Source organism: Larimichthys crocea, chromosome I (genome assembly GCF_000972845.2).
Source record: "Larimichthys crocea isolate SSNF chromosome I, L_crocea_2.0, whole genome shotgun sequence".
Lineage (NCBI taxonomy): Eukaryota > Metazoa > Chordata > Actinopteri > Sciaenidae > Larimichthys > Larimichthys crocea.
In genome coordinates, this window is record NC_040011.1 from 33,852,408 (window position 1) to 33,868,310 (window position 15,903).

At 40.2% G+C, this 15,903-nt stretch overlaps 1 protein-coding gene across 1 annotated transcript in view; it reads right to left on the reverse strand.

Moving 5' to 3' along the window:
- The window catches only part of LOC104930045 (VPS10 domain-containing receptor SorCS1), a 179,946-nt gene that overhangs the window by 84,516 nt on the left and 79,527 nt on the right, over positions 1-15,903 (reverse strand). Inside the window, exon 2 of the mRNA XM_027281067.1 lies at positions 5,642-5,709. Within this exon, the coding sequence (XP_027136868.1) occupies positions 5,642-5,709 (68 nt within the window). The remainder of the gene's footprint in view (positions 1-5,641; positions 5,710-15,903) is intronic.

A 15,903-nucleotide genomic window follows, 5' to 3' on the forward strand; every position in this document is an offset into this window, starting at 1 on the left:
AGCCTCTGTTGTTGAGTCAGTTTTGGTCTCAGATTTGGCAGAATCAGTTTAGATCTGCTGGGCTAGACCAGACTGCAAGCAAATCAGATTTATTTCTAAAATTGCACCTACAAGACAGACTGTCAGCACTATTATTTGCAGGTGATTAGAACAAATGTGGGTGTCATCCGACATCACCAATCTATCTGCAAGGGTTGCTGTGGTAATGGCGTAGGTGCCAGTAACTACTTACCCTGGTTATGCAGCTTTCTAACAAACTTTGAAAAACAACTTTGCCTGTACTTTGCCTCCCTAGCAGACGATTTATTTCAGCATCTGTCCACAGATTGTTGTTCTCTGGGCTGTCCTCCATACTGCTTTGCTAGTAGACGCTCTGATGCACTTCTGTCACTCGTCATTTTGTGGGGCATTATATATGACTCAAAAGACAATTTGAAATCTGATATGAGCAGTGCCCGGACTGAGATGCCTCGGTATAACTGTGATTGAAATCGTATTTCAAACCACATCCAAACGTGGCTTGGATGCGCTTGTTTTTTTATGTGTTTTTTCACTGTCCAGACTTCCTAAAATCAATCCAGATACAATGAGGATGTATGCCAAAAAATGCATTTGGGCTGGCCCCATGAAGTCAAAATGGATGCTTAAGTTAATTTAATCATATATATCTAATCCTATATGTCCAAAATGACAAAAAAGTATTTTTAGCTATATATTTTTTTATGGTATTTTAGAGATTGTAATTTCTTGGTAAGCGATAAAGAGTTGTTGATGACTCATCCTGTACTTGGAGAGTATATGAATCTTTTCTTTTATGACGCTACTGCAGCAGAGTGTTTCCTGTTTGATACAGTCTATGAATGATTCCGAAGGCTCCTATGCATATCTATGTCTGGGCCTCACTAATTACTGTACAAAAGCACAACTTTATAACTTTATTCAGTGATTTTGGTGAAACTGTATCAGATTCTTTACAGAATATATTTGCTGGTTTTCCTTCTGATGTCTTCCAGCTGCTCAGCTTCAACTCTTCCTGATGGACAGATAGCTTTAGCCTTATGAGTTGCTAATGTAGCTTACCACTAATTAAGTTCTGCTTGCTGTATCTACAGACCAATGGCATGCTACTGAGATGATTTGCAGACTTTCCAAATGGAAAGATGTATGTAGTAAACCACTAACTTGTTAGCTTGGTCTGCCATGTAGCTAACAGAACTGATTCAGCCCAAACCCAGCAAGGACCACCTCGGTAGCCTACTGTATTCCTAGACCAAAATGGCCACTGCTGGTTTAGAAGGTTGCGTTCAGTCCCACACCCTTCAGCGATCACTGGAAGGTAGATGCTGACATTAGATCATAGCTCTACCCGCTGTATAACAATGAGGGTTTAACACACACTAAGCACTACTGGCTATTGTAAATTCCAATTAATAACCACGCTGAGTCCCTCCCTACAGGAAACACGTAAAAATGGGGAAGCACATGTTTTCCATTTAATGGAAAACACAATGTCTGTAACCTGCACTAGAGATTGAGACTGAGACTGAGAGAACTCTGTTGTGATGGCTGTGAGACACCTCAACTCATCCTCTGCTCTCATAGCACTTTATTTTTAGGACTTAATATTTATTCATACATTTATAGAAGTTTTATTTTGTGAGACTACAAGTTAACATTTTGTTGTACAACCCCGTGATGTAGAATAATGAATTAATGAACCTTGTACCTTGTACTGTAAGCCTGTAAAGGGAGTGAAAACGAGTAGTATCAAAGCTTGGCAATGCGAAATCTTTTGCTTTATACATTTTTTTGGCATTAAGCATTGACAGACAGGTTGACATGCGTGTGCGTGTTCACATCCAGCCACGTGATTTCAAGGTATTAAAGTTTCAAGCTGTTACCTCATGCTGCTATTTAAAGCCACACAACAGGCAGAGATGCCTACTTTAGCTTCAAACTCTCCCTGAGGAGTTTTGGATTTCTGGCAGACCAATCTTAAATGCAGTTATCTGTTGCTTTGCCTCTCTCCAGGCTGTAAATTGCCCACTAATGTTCTGCAGTGTCATTATCCTCTTTGCTCTCTTAAAATGTATATCATCAAATGTTCACTCATCTGTCTTCCTGTCAATCTGTCCGCTTATCCACATGCACCTTTAATCATCCATCCATTACTTTAGAAGCTCTGTTTTCTCAAGGCATCAGATTTATAGTAATATGAGTGAAATATCAGTAGTGGATGCACCATTACAAGGGTAATGTGGTACCATCATCAGATACACAGAGCAATAGCCTCACTTGGACCTCTCTGAGGTAAGAGCAGTCATATAACGGTACATTTAGCATAGCTCTAGGTGAGAGTTTAAGCCTTCAAGCAGCCTCTGAGGCCGAGAAGTAGAGAGAATCTAAAAAAACACACTTTCATCAAGCATGAGCAGTTCTACAGCCATCAATATTCAAGACAATCTAGCAAGACTATGAAATTACACAAGAGTGGGTCATGGAAAGATTCATTCCGCTTGGTGTGAAACAAATTGATAAAAGTTGATGAATGTATTCCAAAATCCAAAAGTGTAAGGATTAAGTGGCATTGTCTTTGAAAACAATTTGATGATGCAATATAAGTCCAGGTGTTGCTAAAGATTATATTACTAAAGTCACCAATATAAGTGTGTGTGTTGAGCCGGGCAGGTAAGCAGTCAGTAAGTCCAAATACATTTTTTCTTACCATCATTTAAATCCCAAAATGTCCCAAAATTCACTGATCACTTTTTTAAAACTCAAATATGAGCTTTGATGAGTGGTTTACAGCAGCAACATGTTTATGTTTTCATCGTAATTAAGCTTAAGATTGTAGATTTTAGTACATTTTCTCAGTCAATTTACAGCTGCCAATGACCAGTTTAAAAACATCTTTAAAGGTCCAGCGTATAGGATTTTGGTATAGGTCTAGTGGTGTAATTGCACCCCCTCAAACATGATGGTCAGGAAATCAGTGAAAATTGTGAAAAGGCCCTAAAGCCAGTGTTTGGTTTGTCCATCCTGGGCTACTGTAGAAATATAAGGGTCATACATAACAAAAACGTAACAATTCTCATTTTCAGGTGTATAAACTATACAAACAGACATAGTCATCCTTATTATATTCCATCTTAATTATATTCTGTAAATAGAGCCCCCTAAATCTATCTGGACCTCAAAGCACTAAAAAATGTAAATTGTGTCCAAAGTCTGTCAGGGTGAAAACATACATACATACATACATACATACATACATACATACATACATTTCTGTTCTTTTTCTGTCTCTGAGTTCAAAAATTAGCCATGGAAGCAGGAAATTAAATTGTTCAGACTTGCAAAGAAGCCTACAGGATCAAACATTAATGTAAACAATTAAGTATATACATTAAGTATAAACTTAATCTGTTATCAGATCTTGTATTCTATACCTCTTGGACTACTTTATCTATCTAGACAACAATTTAATACAACATTTGTTGGAACTGAGACTCTATAAAGTAAACTGAATGCTAGTTTGGCCCTACTGTTAATTGTCTACACATTGAATTGGACACTGTACATTGTCACATTTAGGCAACGTGGATACTCAGTGTTGACTTACTAACTTCTGCAACTCATGATTTTATCTTTATACAGCCCCTGACTCTACTTTAAATCTATATGCGGGAAGGAAATCAATCTCCACACTCGGTATCATATATACAGCATGAGTACCAGCTCATTTCAAACATTTCACTGAAGCTACACGACACTTATACCAAGTGAAACACTCAAACCCAAGACGCCGTGTTTTTACAGCCGCACCATTACATCAAATGGAAATCATCTAGATGTCTAGATTTTTTTTTTTTTTTTTTTTTTTTTTTTACATGTGTCTGCCTCATAATTCTTCCTGACATATCTGGTATTTTTTCACTAGAATTTAAAACCAATTCTGCTGGCTTGAGTAAAACAGCACTGAGGACAGCACAATAAAGAGGAGGAGCTGCTATGGGAATATTAGTTAAAAAGCTGGAGGTGATGATCGGATGTATTTCAAGGGATCGAGGTTTGTCATTATACAACACAGGGTAGCACTGTGAAATGTTTTCATGCATAAAACATGTATACAAATATCAAAATTTAAAGTTTGTGAATAATTTCACTCAGTCCATTTACACAGAAGTCATCAAACACATCTACTTGGTCAGTAGCCCAACTCTTTAAACCATGACTCTGCAGGTGCAGCTCTAGCATAATTTCTGGAAGCTCTATCTGATATAATCTTTTGGTGTGCTGTTAAATTCAGGTGATGTGGTATGAAGTGTCAGAATGTTCGCATAAAGAGGTGGTGGCGGTGAATGCATGGGTCGCACAAACACAGGACTTTGACCTAGGAGACTGCTGTTTGTGTCTTACGTGCCACCAAAAACATTGATTTCTTACATCAAATTCATTACGTTACATGCTTATTTGAACACAAACCACAATCTTTTCCTCTATCCAACCAAGTAGTTTTTGTTCCTGAACTGTGACCATTTCAACTGAGCCCTGCATTGATGCTGGAGGGGTACCTACAGCATAGAGTGTAGAGCCACTGAACAAGCTGCTATTTTTGACAAGTTGGGAGTGCGAACATCTTGACACAGATACATAATCATCTTATATACATAGAGTATGTTATTTATTGTTATATTAGTGTATCTGAATTGTGAAACTGAAAACAGTGGCCACAATGTGATCTTGAAGATCCATGAAACAACTTCAGACTCTAGTTATAAAAATAATATTGTGTTTTTGGTAATCTTTTCTTCTTTTAAATACTGCACTTGTGTTGTCATATTGATGAAGATGCTTTCCTAATTTGCTCATGTTTTGTCTATTTGGATTTGTTTTCTTCAGCTGCAGTGGGTTGAGCTCTCAGGGCCACCACATATGTAAGAACTGTTTCAGTTTCAAATATGTAGTGAGATTAAAAACCATGAGGCTGATCAGTCCTTTCTTTTCTTTACTTCTTTTACTTTCATACAAAACATATCAATCATCCTTGTACTTCCCTCTGAGTCAAGATTAGTTTCCAAAAGAGGGCATCAATAATAATAATGATAATAATGAATACATTTCATAGTGATTACTTTTACTGATCTTCTTTGGCTATGACTTACTTTTTTCACAACATCAATGGAGCCCTGCTCATTTCTAAATGGCATCTACCAAAGTTACATCAGTATCGAGTCAGAAACGAGGTCGACGCTCTGAGCGTGGCTGCTCTCTGTTCAAGGCTGGTCAAGGTAATTTTCTGGATAACACTGCCAGCTCCATTGGTGTTGATTAGTGACTTTCATGTGAGGGATTTCTGGTGGCTATTCAGGCTTGTCATTTGAGAGATGGTTTTGAGATGGTTTTCCTTTTTCTCCAGCTTTGAATGTTTCATTAATTCACATTATAGGATCCTTGCTTGTTGAGTATTGGCATTCTTTATTCCTCGGAGCAGTTCTGGTAGCAGTTCAAACCACAGGATTAAAAACCTCAGAAATATATAGAACTTAGCTCAGCAGTCCCTCCTGACCAATTTGTTGTGTCAAATTGGCAGTTTGCTTGAGGTTTTTCTCTAAATGCTCTTGTAGTGTGATATTCTTACCTCCATAATGAACTCTCGGTCACACTGTTGAGGTTGAAGTCGAATAGTTTGGTCAGCATCAAAATCACCTGCAGAACGAGACAAGTATTGCAGTCAATACACATGTCTATTGATCAAATGTGTCTTCAGCAAGTATCAATGCAAAATTGACAGAGAGGACAACAAACATCGACCATTTGAGAGGCTCCTCTGTCTATTATGGTAGAAGCAATGTTCCACTCCTCCACAGTCAGTGTCAGAGTAAATCAGTAATAGCTTATTATACTCTTGTATTGAGCTTGAAGTAGAGGTCTTCACATGTTCCTAGTAACTTGGACCCAATCCCCAACTTGAGTCAGGCCAGGTCTAAATTAAATTTAGTAAAACTGGCTCCAGGCAGGTTCATGTACCTATTATTCAAGAAGTCTATGTGTGAACCGTCGTCCATGCAAATTTTAATGTGAATGTGATATGAAATGATGAAATGTAAATGTAGTTTCCGTCCATTACTTTCCTGTCCACTACTACTGTATAAATATGAGAAGAAATTGACAGAATCCACAGGTTTTTGAAGAGTCGCTTTGAAGCTCTAGCCATTGCCATCTTAGCAGTCCTGCCTTCGCCACCTCCTGGCTAAATCTAAGAATGGGCAAAGATGTGGAGCGTGGGTGGAGCTGAACATGTTTATTTCTGCTGGCAAGTTGGACATTTTAACATGGGGACTAATGGAGACTGACATGTTTTGTAGCCAGCCTCAAGTGGCCGTTCGAGGAACTGCATTTTTTACTGCTGCCAGTGTTGATGATCCATTTACACCAGTTTGAATTGTGTCTAATAATCCTTAGAACTTTGAACATGTGCATACATTTAGTTTGAATGTATGGTCACTAGTAAACTTTAACTCTAAGAAAAGTCAATTTTACATATCCAGTGACACAAATCACTGTGTAATATGAGGCGTTAGTGATCTCTGTCAAGACCAGGGATCTACGCCCACACCACCCAGCATGCATACTACGCATTGCTTAACATGATCCTCCTCTAATTGTTTCAGTCTTATTACTTAATCATATCAGATTGATTCTAAACACTGCACTGTAAATATTTCTTATTCCATTGACACCCTCAGGATGCACGGGTTGAGGGAAAGTGGGTCAGCTAAAGTCTTCCGGGAAAAACACAGGCAGTAACATCACATTTTGCTCCGAGCATAAAAGAAGTAAAGCGGCACGGAAACTCACAATCTATTTACTTTGTGACTGGAGGTGTATTTGAAATGGATAAAATTCCAAAGAAACAGAAAAGGCAAGAAAGTCTTCACAGGGAGTTTCACTTTAATATAGTCTTTTTTAACACTTGTGCAGTGTTCATACTTGTCTTTGCTCATGACTTATATTTCATTTTGATAACGCCGTGCAAATCCTCAGAGATGTCTTGCTTTTCAATTTTGACAGTTATCTGATGACCCCTATGCAGTGTGGGAAACCTACAGCACAGTGGTCAGGTGATACAGTGTGGGTGAAGCGGAGGTGCTGCCAATGGAGAACGATCTATTCATATAATGTATTGCTTGTGATGTGCTGGTACATTCTTATCTATGACTTTGCTATCAGGGAAACGTCTGCATGTACAAGTCAGGCGATGTAAGCAGATATTTCCCAGTACATTGAGTAAAATAAACAACTCTGTGCAATTTATATTTGTCGCCTTTAAATCTTGTGGCAGGCCGTGCACGGCCAATATCCAGCTGTTTCCCCTTGGCCTGGCTGTCTTTTGATACCTCCGCCCGCCTGTTATCGAGACTGCAGCCGAGCCACTGTATGACTTGTGTGACTTTGTGAAGCACTTCCACCAGCATGGGGTTCCTGTGAGTACAAGGGTAACAGATGCACCTTGGGTAGCAGAATTACATTGCGAGGTTGGGGCTCCTGTGATCAAGCCTATTAAGTATGCGCTAACATCTGCAGCCACCAAAACGCTCAAAACGTGCGGTGCACGCAGCCAGGCTGTGGCTGACAGGTATTTGTTGGGAATGTTGCTGAGGATGTGTTGTGGAAAATAACCACCAGGAAAACAAGTAGTAAAAAAAAGGCATTGATTAGGAGCTATTCATGAAGTAGCTGGGCATTTTCAGCACGGGGAGGATTAGTCTGGGGAATGAATAACCTTAAATGTCCGGACTAGACCTTTGCATGCTAATGACTGACCAAGTCCATTTAGCTGCCCAGCTGGAGGCTGAATTCACACTCGCACCACGCAGCTTCTCTCTTTCTCTGTATTCCCTCACTTTCTTACCCCCCCTCTCCTTATTCTTCCCTCCAGTCACATCTCAACACCATTTTCCACTGCGAGTCTACACGAGTGTATGTGTGTGTCAGAGAGAAGGGGTGAAGGCGAGGGTAATGGTACAATTATGTTTCAGCATCTCCCAGCCACTCTGCTCTGCGTTTGCGTGCCTGTATATGCGTGCGGGTCAGTGTATCCATCTGGATGTAGGTGAAGGTGAGGGAGCAGTTATGTTTCTACAACTCCAAGTTGCCCCTGGTGGTGTATGTATACATTTGTGTGTGTAGGTTTGTCTGTGTGCACACGGTGAGAGGTGTTGCTCAGGCTCCAGAGTCTAGATAAAGTCCTCTAAAAGGCTGAGGTCCAAGCTGGGTGAGTTGGCTTCATTAGTTGAAGGGCAGTGTGCGTACGGGCCCTTCTGTCTGCCACATATGGAGACTATGTAGGCAGTCATCAGCAAGTGGCCATGTCAGATGGGCTCCCACTGGAAAGTGCATATGCTCCATCAATGACCATGCCAATTAGGCCTGTGGGCTTCTCCTACTGTAAATACTATGAAGAGGCAAAGTTCCCCTCTGTCGGGGTCTAGCAGAGACAGCCTCTGGACAGACACACACCCACTCTGACAGTTTAGAGATGCACAGAGGAGCATCAGATTCAAGGACGTAGGTGGTAGCTGTGTGTGTGTAACAGTTTGAGAGTGGAGATGCAGTTATTAACAGATGTTTAAAAAAAAATCCATGCAGTTAGAATGAAGGCATTGCTTTTGCAAAATATTCTCCTGTACCTGTGTCACAGTGTTTATATGGAAGCTGCATCGACTAAAACAGAAGAGATGATATCGCAGACGTATGTGCCCCAAACAACAACCAGAGTGAAATCCACTAATGAAACAGGCTGCCACAGTGTCAAAGGCATCTGACTTGGAACAGTAGCTTCAGGATCACCAGTCATCCCTGCCTGCTGCAGTCAAGATAACAACAGAGACAAACATGGAGGAACATTGTTATCTTCCTTCATAAAAAAATAAAGTTAAAGCCGCGGTCCATAACTTTCTGCACATTCAAACTACAGCAAAGACGACAGAGCAGCTCGTGTAGCATCTACACAGTTTGCCTCGTTGTTTGTGTGTGGTTAAAATGTCACTAACGGAGCAGTCAGCATGACATACAGTAGTCTTAAAGTCTGTGTAGAGTGAGAATAAAAGGAGAAAGTTTTATTTTCAAGTTTATGAAATTAGGTGTCAAAATCAGGTGAAAATGAATTCTCAGCTCCAGGACTGTGGGGGCGTGTCCACTGAAGGTGCTGAAGCCACGCCCACTCATGGGAGCAGTCAAGCAGCCATTTTGAAATGACGGAAACGTGTCAGATGAATTCAGAAAATGACATGACTACAGCCGGAGTTTTACGTGATGTCATTTAACCTGGCTTTGTGTTCCTATTAGTCAGTTTCTCTCTGAGTTGTTATTTTAAACAATCAAGAACCACTGATGTATTCATCATTTCAGTATATATCACATATTTTTAGTTGACACTTAAACCATAGTAGCAGTTGCTGGGAGCAGACCAAATAAGATATAAGTGATATTATTTCTATAGGTCAACTTAGAGCAACTATTTTCCACCATATTTTATGTATTTTGGAAGAAATCTCAGAATTGCCTTTAACACAGACTTTAAAATGAAAAAAGTAAAGATGATTTTCTGAACTGTGGGACTTGCATATTCAAGCCCTTTCCTAACAAGTTCACACAATGCTGATTAAGCCGATCACTGCCAGGTAAATCTCCCTCTCTCCTGCGTTTCAGAGAGGGGTTTAAATCTGGTGTCTGTGGCGACTTTCCCACGCTGGCACTCGGCTACTGATTGGTTTGCCAGAGCTGAAGGGGGGAGGACCAGCGACAGAGTATATTACAACAGCTAGGAGTGTGGCATACATTATCCACACTGACACTGACTATGTTTGTTAAATGTTAATTGCATAATAATTAAGGGCTTCTTTGGTGCTGGTTCTTTTTTGGTGTCTTTTTTTCTTTTACATCATCATCAAAATCAGATTCATCCTTGGATGTGATTTTGAAGGCAGTACAGAGAACAGTGTTTTAGAAGTGTGCAAAGCAAAAGTTCAGTGATATTAGTCATGCAAAGGGAAGCCTCAGCTCCGGGTGGGGATCAGTAACAACTGTGTCTGTGCAAAGCTTTAGGTGTTTAAAATATCTCCCCATTATTTCTTTTTAATCAAAAGTATGCCTTTGCTGCTAGCAAACACTGTTATCTCCTGTACTATTTGGTAATTGTCCTTGGATGGAGGAGAGAAAATATCATCATGGATCAAAATACCCAAACATGCATATACAAACAACAATTATCATTTCCTGGGGCACAAGAAGGCAGAGTAAACAAATATGAAATGCAGAGTATCAGCACACATTCTGACACTCCCAAAACAGGGAAATGTGCTAGGTTCATGTTCTGCAGGGCATTATGAACTATTTGTTTTTCCTCACATCTCATTTTTGTAATCACGTGAGAGCAGATTCCTCCGGGGGACAGATCTTTTTGCACTATTTCATTACAGGAGGGTAAAAAATATATATATATAAATAGAAAGAAAGAAAGAAAGAAAGAAAGAAAGAAAGAAAGAAAGAAAGAAAGAAAGAAAGAAAGAAAGAGAAAAAAAAGAAAAGAAAGAAGGGAAAATGATCCAGGCACAGAAGACGATGCATATTCAGAAGAACAAAAATAAAGTTTCTTGCCACAGAGATGCTTTTAATGAAACTGAAAACTGCTTTGCAGCGTCTTTAATAAATTAATTCAGTAATGAAGATTCAGGGAGGGATAACAGCAGCACTACACACACACACACACACACACACACACACACGTAATGATGTAAACAAGTTTTACCTGCCGACATTTCCTCAAACTGTCACACTCATGGGGGATCATTGAGCCAGGAACGCTTCTCTCTGTGGATTAGCCTGTCACATCTTACTTTGGAAGATTCACCACTTGTGCCTGTTGCTACTATAAAAGCAAAACATACCTGGGAAACAGGGTTTCGTCGCCGCACGTCTAAAAATAATGTCTTCATCGGCATCAGAATTGATCAAGACGTGTCAGAGGTGCCTGTATCAGGAGGTTACATATACCGTGGCATACTAATGATAAACAATCTGCACTGCTTATTAGTCAGCAAATAATCAGTCTTCTGTGGCCTCATTTAGCCTGATATATTTCAGCCTCCAATGGAAGCTGTAGATAAACATAATTAAAACATGCAGTGTGAAGAATGCTTAAAATCTCTACTTTTTTCTTGAGATAACAGGAAACATATACATTTTCTATTTACGATGGCATTGAAGCCGACTATTTTTGCATGTGTGATGTTCAGAGAGACGCTCATAGAATACTGAGGAAGCCTTTGTGACTACCTGCAGCTTCACGTAGTGCTGTTTGATCCCCATCGCCTTTGTTTGGCTCGCTTGTTTTCCGATGACGGTGTGTTTTTTTAGGATTCCAAGCGAGTATTTTCCTTGATCTTTAGCCATTTGCTGCACCTAATTAGTTGTTAACCCACTTTACAACTTGTAGATTTTCTTCTACAGCGTCTTGGAAGGATTCAGTGGATTAAAATTACTGCAATTAAGTCGCAGATCGTTCAAGTGTGGCGCTGTGAATGCACTTCCAGACATGAAAGGCTTAAGGAAGACATTAAGGGGGATACTTACTGGTAATAAGCATTAAGACTAAACGCAGAGAAATGATTTAATGTACATAATGATCACATATAGCATTCGTTTTCCTGTGATGTGACGCAGCATGGCAGTGCTACAGGCCCTCTTCTTTATTTCACATTTAGTGATGAATTATGTACATGAGAGAAGCTGTTTCATAAACAAATGCTTGGAGTGCATAAGTCCACATGTCTGTGTGCATAAAGAGCCGTGCATTCACCCGGAACACACCTATTCCCACATGCACAGCCACATATTTCCACTCACACACACTTATATTTTCACATCTATGTATGCAATACTTTCCTTTCCTTAGGAAATTGCATCACTCTATCATCACGTATTTCATATCTTCATACATAGTTTTACATCTTACACCCATAATCTCTCTATTCACACACCTAAAGTATCTGATTTCCTGCTAATATCAAGATGTGTGCGAGATTAAAGAGATAGCAGGGAGGGTAATAGGATTGAGGTGCTTGTATTGATGTTTTAATTTCTTGTCGACTGCTTCTGAAAGCAGACAAAGAGGCATGCCTGAGAACAGTCCTGTCCTGCTGCCTCCATCTGTCTTGACGTCAAGGCAGACGTTCTTACAGTATTTAAGATTCCTATAAAACAATTAGAACACTTCAAATGCTTGCTGTAGCACTTGCATGCTCCTCCCTCTATACACTCTAACTGGACCTGCACCACCTTCTTAGCCAATTAAGATGCAGTAAATGACCCTTGTTTTCACTATCCTATCACACCTACACTCATGATTCTCTTACATTTATATATTATATTTATGTAGACACTTACAGTTTGTCAAATACTGAACATGCCCATCTGGCATAATATTTTAAAGTCCGGTGGCCTTACAAGAAGAAGTTTGGTGTGAATACTTTAAATAAACACATAACTGGGGCGGCAGTAGCTCAGTCCATAGGGACTTGGCTTGGGAACCGCAGGGTGGCCGGTTCAAGTCCCACATGGACCAAAAATATGGAAGGTGGACTGGTAGCTGGAGAGGTACGAGCTCACCTCCTGGGCACTGCCGAGGTGCCGTCGAGCAAGGCACCGAACTGCTCGCTGGGCGCTTCTCGGGGGGCTGCCCATCAGTGCACCATCTCTCTCCACATTTGCATATCTACAGTATGCCCTTGTACTGTGCATGTGTGTGTCTGGGTTAAAATGCATGTCAAAATAAAATAGAGTGAAAAATCCCATTGAGGGATTAATAAAGTCTTCTTCTTCTAACTTTCACCCAGCAGTCTGCTGTTGTCCTGTCTGAAGCCAGGAGTCAAATTTGACTTGCATGCATGACGTCTCACTTATTTTAACTTCAGTAGTTTTTGTCCGTAAAGTTAACCAAAGTGTGAATGTTTAAACTCATGAGATAAAATGAAATGTTTGTTAGCAAGCTTGGTTTTAAAAAGTCTGACTTTGTACATGGATAAACTTGCTAACTTGACTGCAACACTGATGCTAGATGTACCTTCGGGAAGAGAATGTGTTGACATACATACTCTTATTGTTTATGCTGTTATATTTGTGTGAAAATGATTATCTCAGATGTAGTATGTGACTGACCCTAAATGTTTCCATGTTAGCGTCTGTGAAGAGGTTTCTCTTATACGGTATGTATTATATTTGGCTGTGAAAAACCTTTACAGCTTCAAAGGGATGATGTGCCTGGACAGAATGTATGTTTAGGTAATAAATCACTGTTTAGCACTTTGTCATAAGGCGGAGATAACACTTGACACAATTATTGAAAAGAAATTCACAGACACTCGTCCTGCTGATAACCGACACATCATCACTCCAAGTGCGTTACGTGCTCCCGCGTCGAATGAAAAGCTAAACAACAACCTTGTTAAACTTCAAAACTGGGTTACTCGTCTGGTAAAAGTAAATCATGTTTGAGAGAAGTGTCGTCTCCCTATTCTGATCATTTGAACAAAGACTGAATATATGAATTTTAATCACGTGTATCAATTTTGCTGTTACCCAGGGATGTTTGTCACCACGGTGATAAATAAAAAAGTGTGGATCCAAGTGCCACTTGGTTTGGCAATCCACTTCTGTGAAGTTTGTGAGAAGTGCTGAAAGCACTCCTCGCCCTAGAGATAGATGCATTTGTCCCCAAGCCATGTTATAAAATAGACTAGGGAGTTTTAATGTAATGAAGAGAGAGCACATGCTGTGGAGCGGTTCTTAGTGCCTGAAAAATAAATTTAGAAAACCAGTAGGATCGCTGTCATGTCATCATTTTAACTTAATTTGAAATCTGTTATCATATGCGGGCAGTAGATGGACTGTGATGAATTGAACCAGAGGAATCTTGCCGGTGAATTAATTATTCAAATTGGCATTGTCAGGAGCATCACGGGTTGGCTAATTGTTAAATAGGCCTTTAAAGGAATTTACAATAACATCCTCTTTAGCTAAGACGCCGTGGTAAAAGAGGGGAAAAAAAGATTTTGTCAACTTTCTCAAAGAGAATTAAGCCGCACTGATTTTGCTTAATTTCATCCAGTTCGGACGCTTTAGGGCTGGGTAGCTATTGCCCAAGGCAATGCCAGATTAAAAGAAGTCCCCTTAGGACCAGCCTGGAGAGCAAACCGATGGTGGTAACTAACAAGCTCTTATGTTTCCTCCCATCCCTCCCTTTGTTCCCATTATTGTGAATTAAAGATTCCCTATTCTCATCATTTGCATTTGATTGAAGGTGATTAGAGGAGACTGGGATGAAAAAAAAAAAGAAGCACTTCTTCAGACGAACTCACCTTGCCTTCGCTACAACTTAATCAGCACAGACAACAATGCAGAAGACACTGACCCTCTTTTGTTATCTGCCTGCCCCTCCTTCTGTATCATCAAAGTTGTGTAAATTACTGCCTCAAATCGCAGCATTATACATGTAATTCATATTGAGTGGGATATCTGTGTTAAGAGTACTGACAGTGTTTAAAGTGAAGATAGATGGGGCGAACGGGCTTTTCAAGGAGAGCGTTGACACGTCTGTTAAGATGAGGGCGTCGTACAGGAATGTAAGTTGTGACCACAGTAGTCGTGACCTTGTCTCAACGGCATGGTAATGAGATGATCAAGTCCGTTCCCTTGGGGCTAGGGTAACAGGCGTTCTCCTACATGTACGCAGACAGCTGTTAGGAGAACTGAATGGGACGACATATGCTGCACACGAACGAACCTATGGATCACTTAATGTATGTGCTGCAGCTGTTGCTTTTAAATACACCATCTCTTAGCGAGGAAGGGTCAAAACCAAACTGTCCGACTTTACTTCAGGTACCGCTGGCATTCGATCCATCTCGTCATGATACCAGTCCTGACCAAGACTTAAACCCAGCCCACACAGGAAGTCATTCAAGGCCGGGCTGTCGAGCCAGCCGCGGCCTTGGCTTCAGTGTGCCTGTACAAGCTGAGACAGAAGGCATGCTGGCTCCCCTATTAGAGGAATAAATCCAAGGACAAATGAGCAAGCTTGGCAGGACTGAAAGTGAAAGGGAAAACAGGCAAACCAGAGGAATTGAGTCGTTTCTCTCGCTAAGTATTATCTCTAGAAATCTGTGGTGTCTAAGCACACAATCCATTTGCAGACGGTCCAGTCAGAACCGCTGATCTCACTGGGTGTCATTACCTGCAGGTTAATATGCCCAAAATGAGCAAACATGATCGATGTTAATGGTGTAAATGACCCGAGGAACCTCGATTCAAAACAACTGTTTGCCCTCTAGCATTGCTGTGATTATATGGAGGATACTATTGTCATCTCATGCCAAAGTTATAATTCTTGGTATATCAATTATATCAAATATTATTTCTATTATTTATAATATTACATGTATTTGCTGTACATTTTCAGTAATAGCAGATCAATGTGCATTATTTACACTCTGTAGTTGTCTTACTACGGTTGTCCTGCTGATACTGAAACTCTCTTCAAATTACATGACCATGCACAAGGAATTGTCAAAAAAATGATAATGGATGTACTGGACATAGAGTAGAAGACAAGAGCCAGTCCAAGTGTGCAGTAGAAACCACAGTGGTGAAATGTGAAAGGTTTCTGTTCTGGGCAGAGAAACATGCTGTTCAATATAGAGGACTCCATGTCCTTTATAAGCATGAAAGGCACATTCTAAGGTATAATTTTCATAGGTATGGTTGTTTAATTAACAGGATTTTAATATAACTGACATGATGTGACGAAGACACAATAAAGACATGACAAAGGTATAAAGAGGA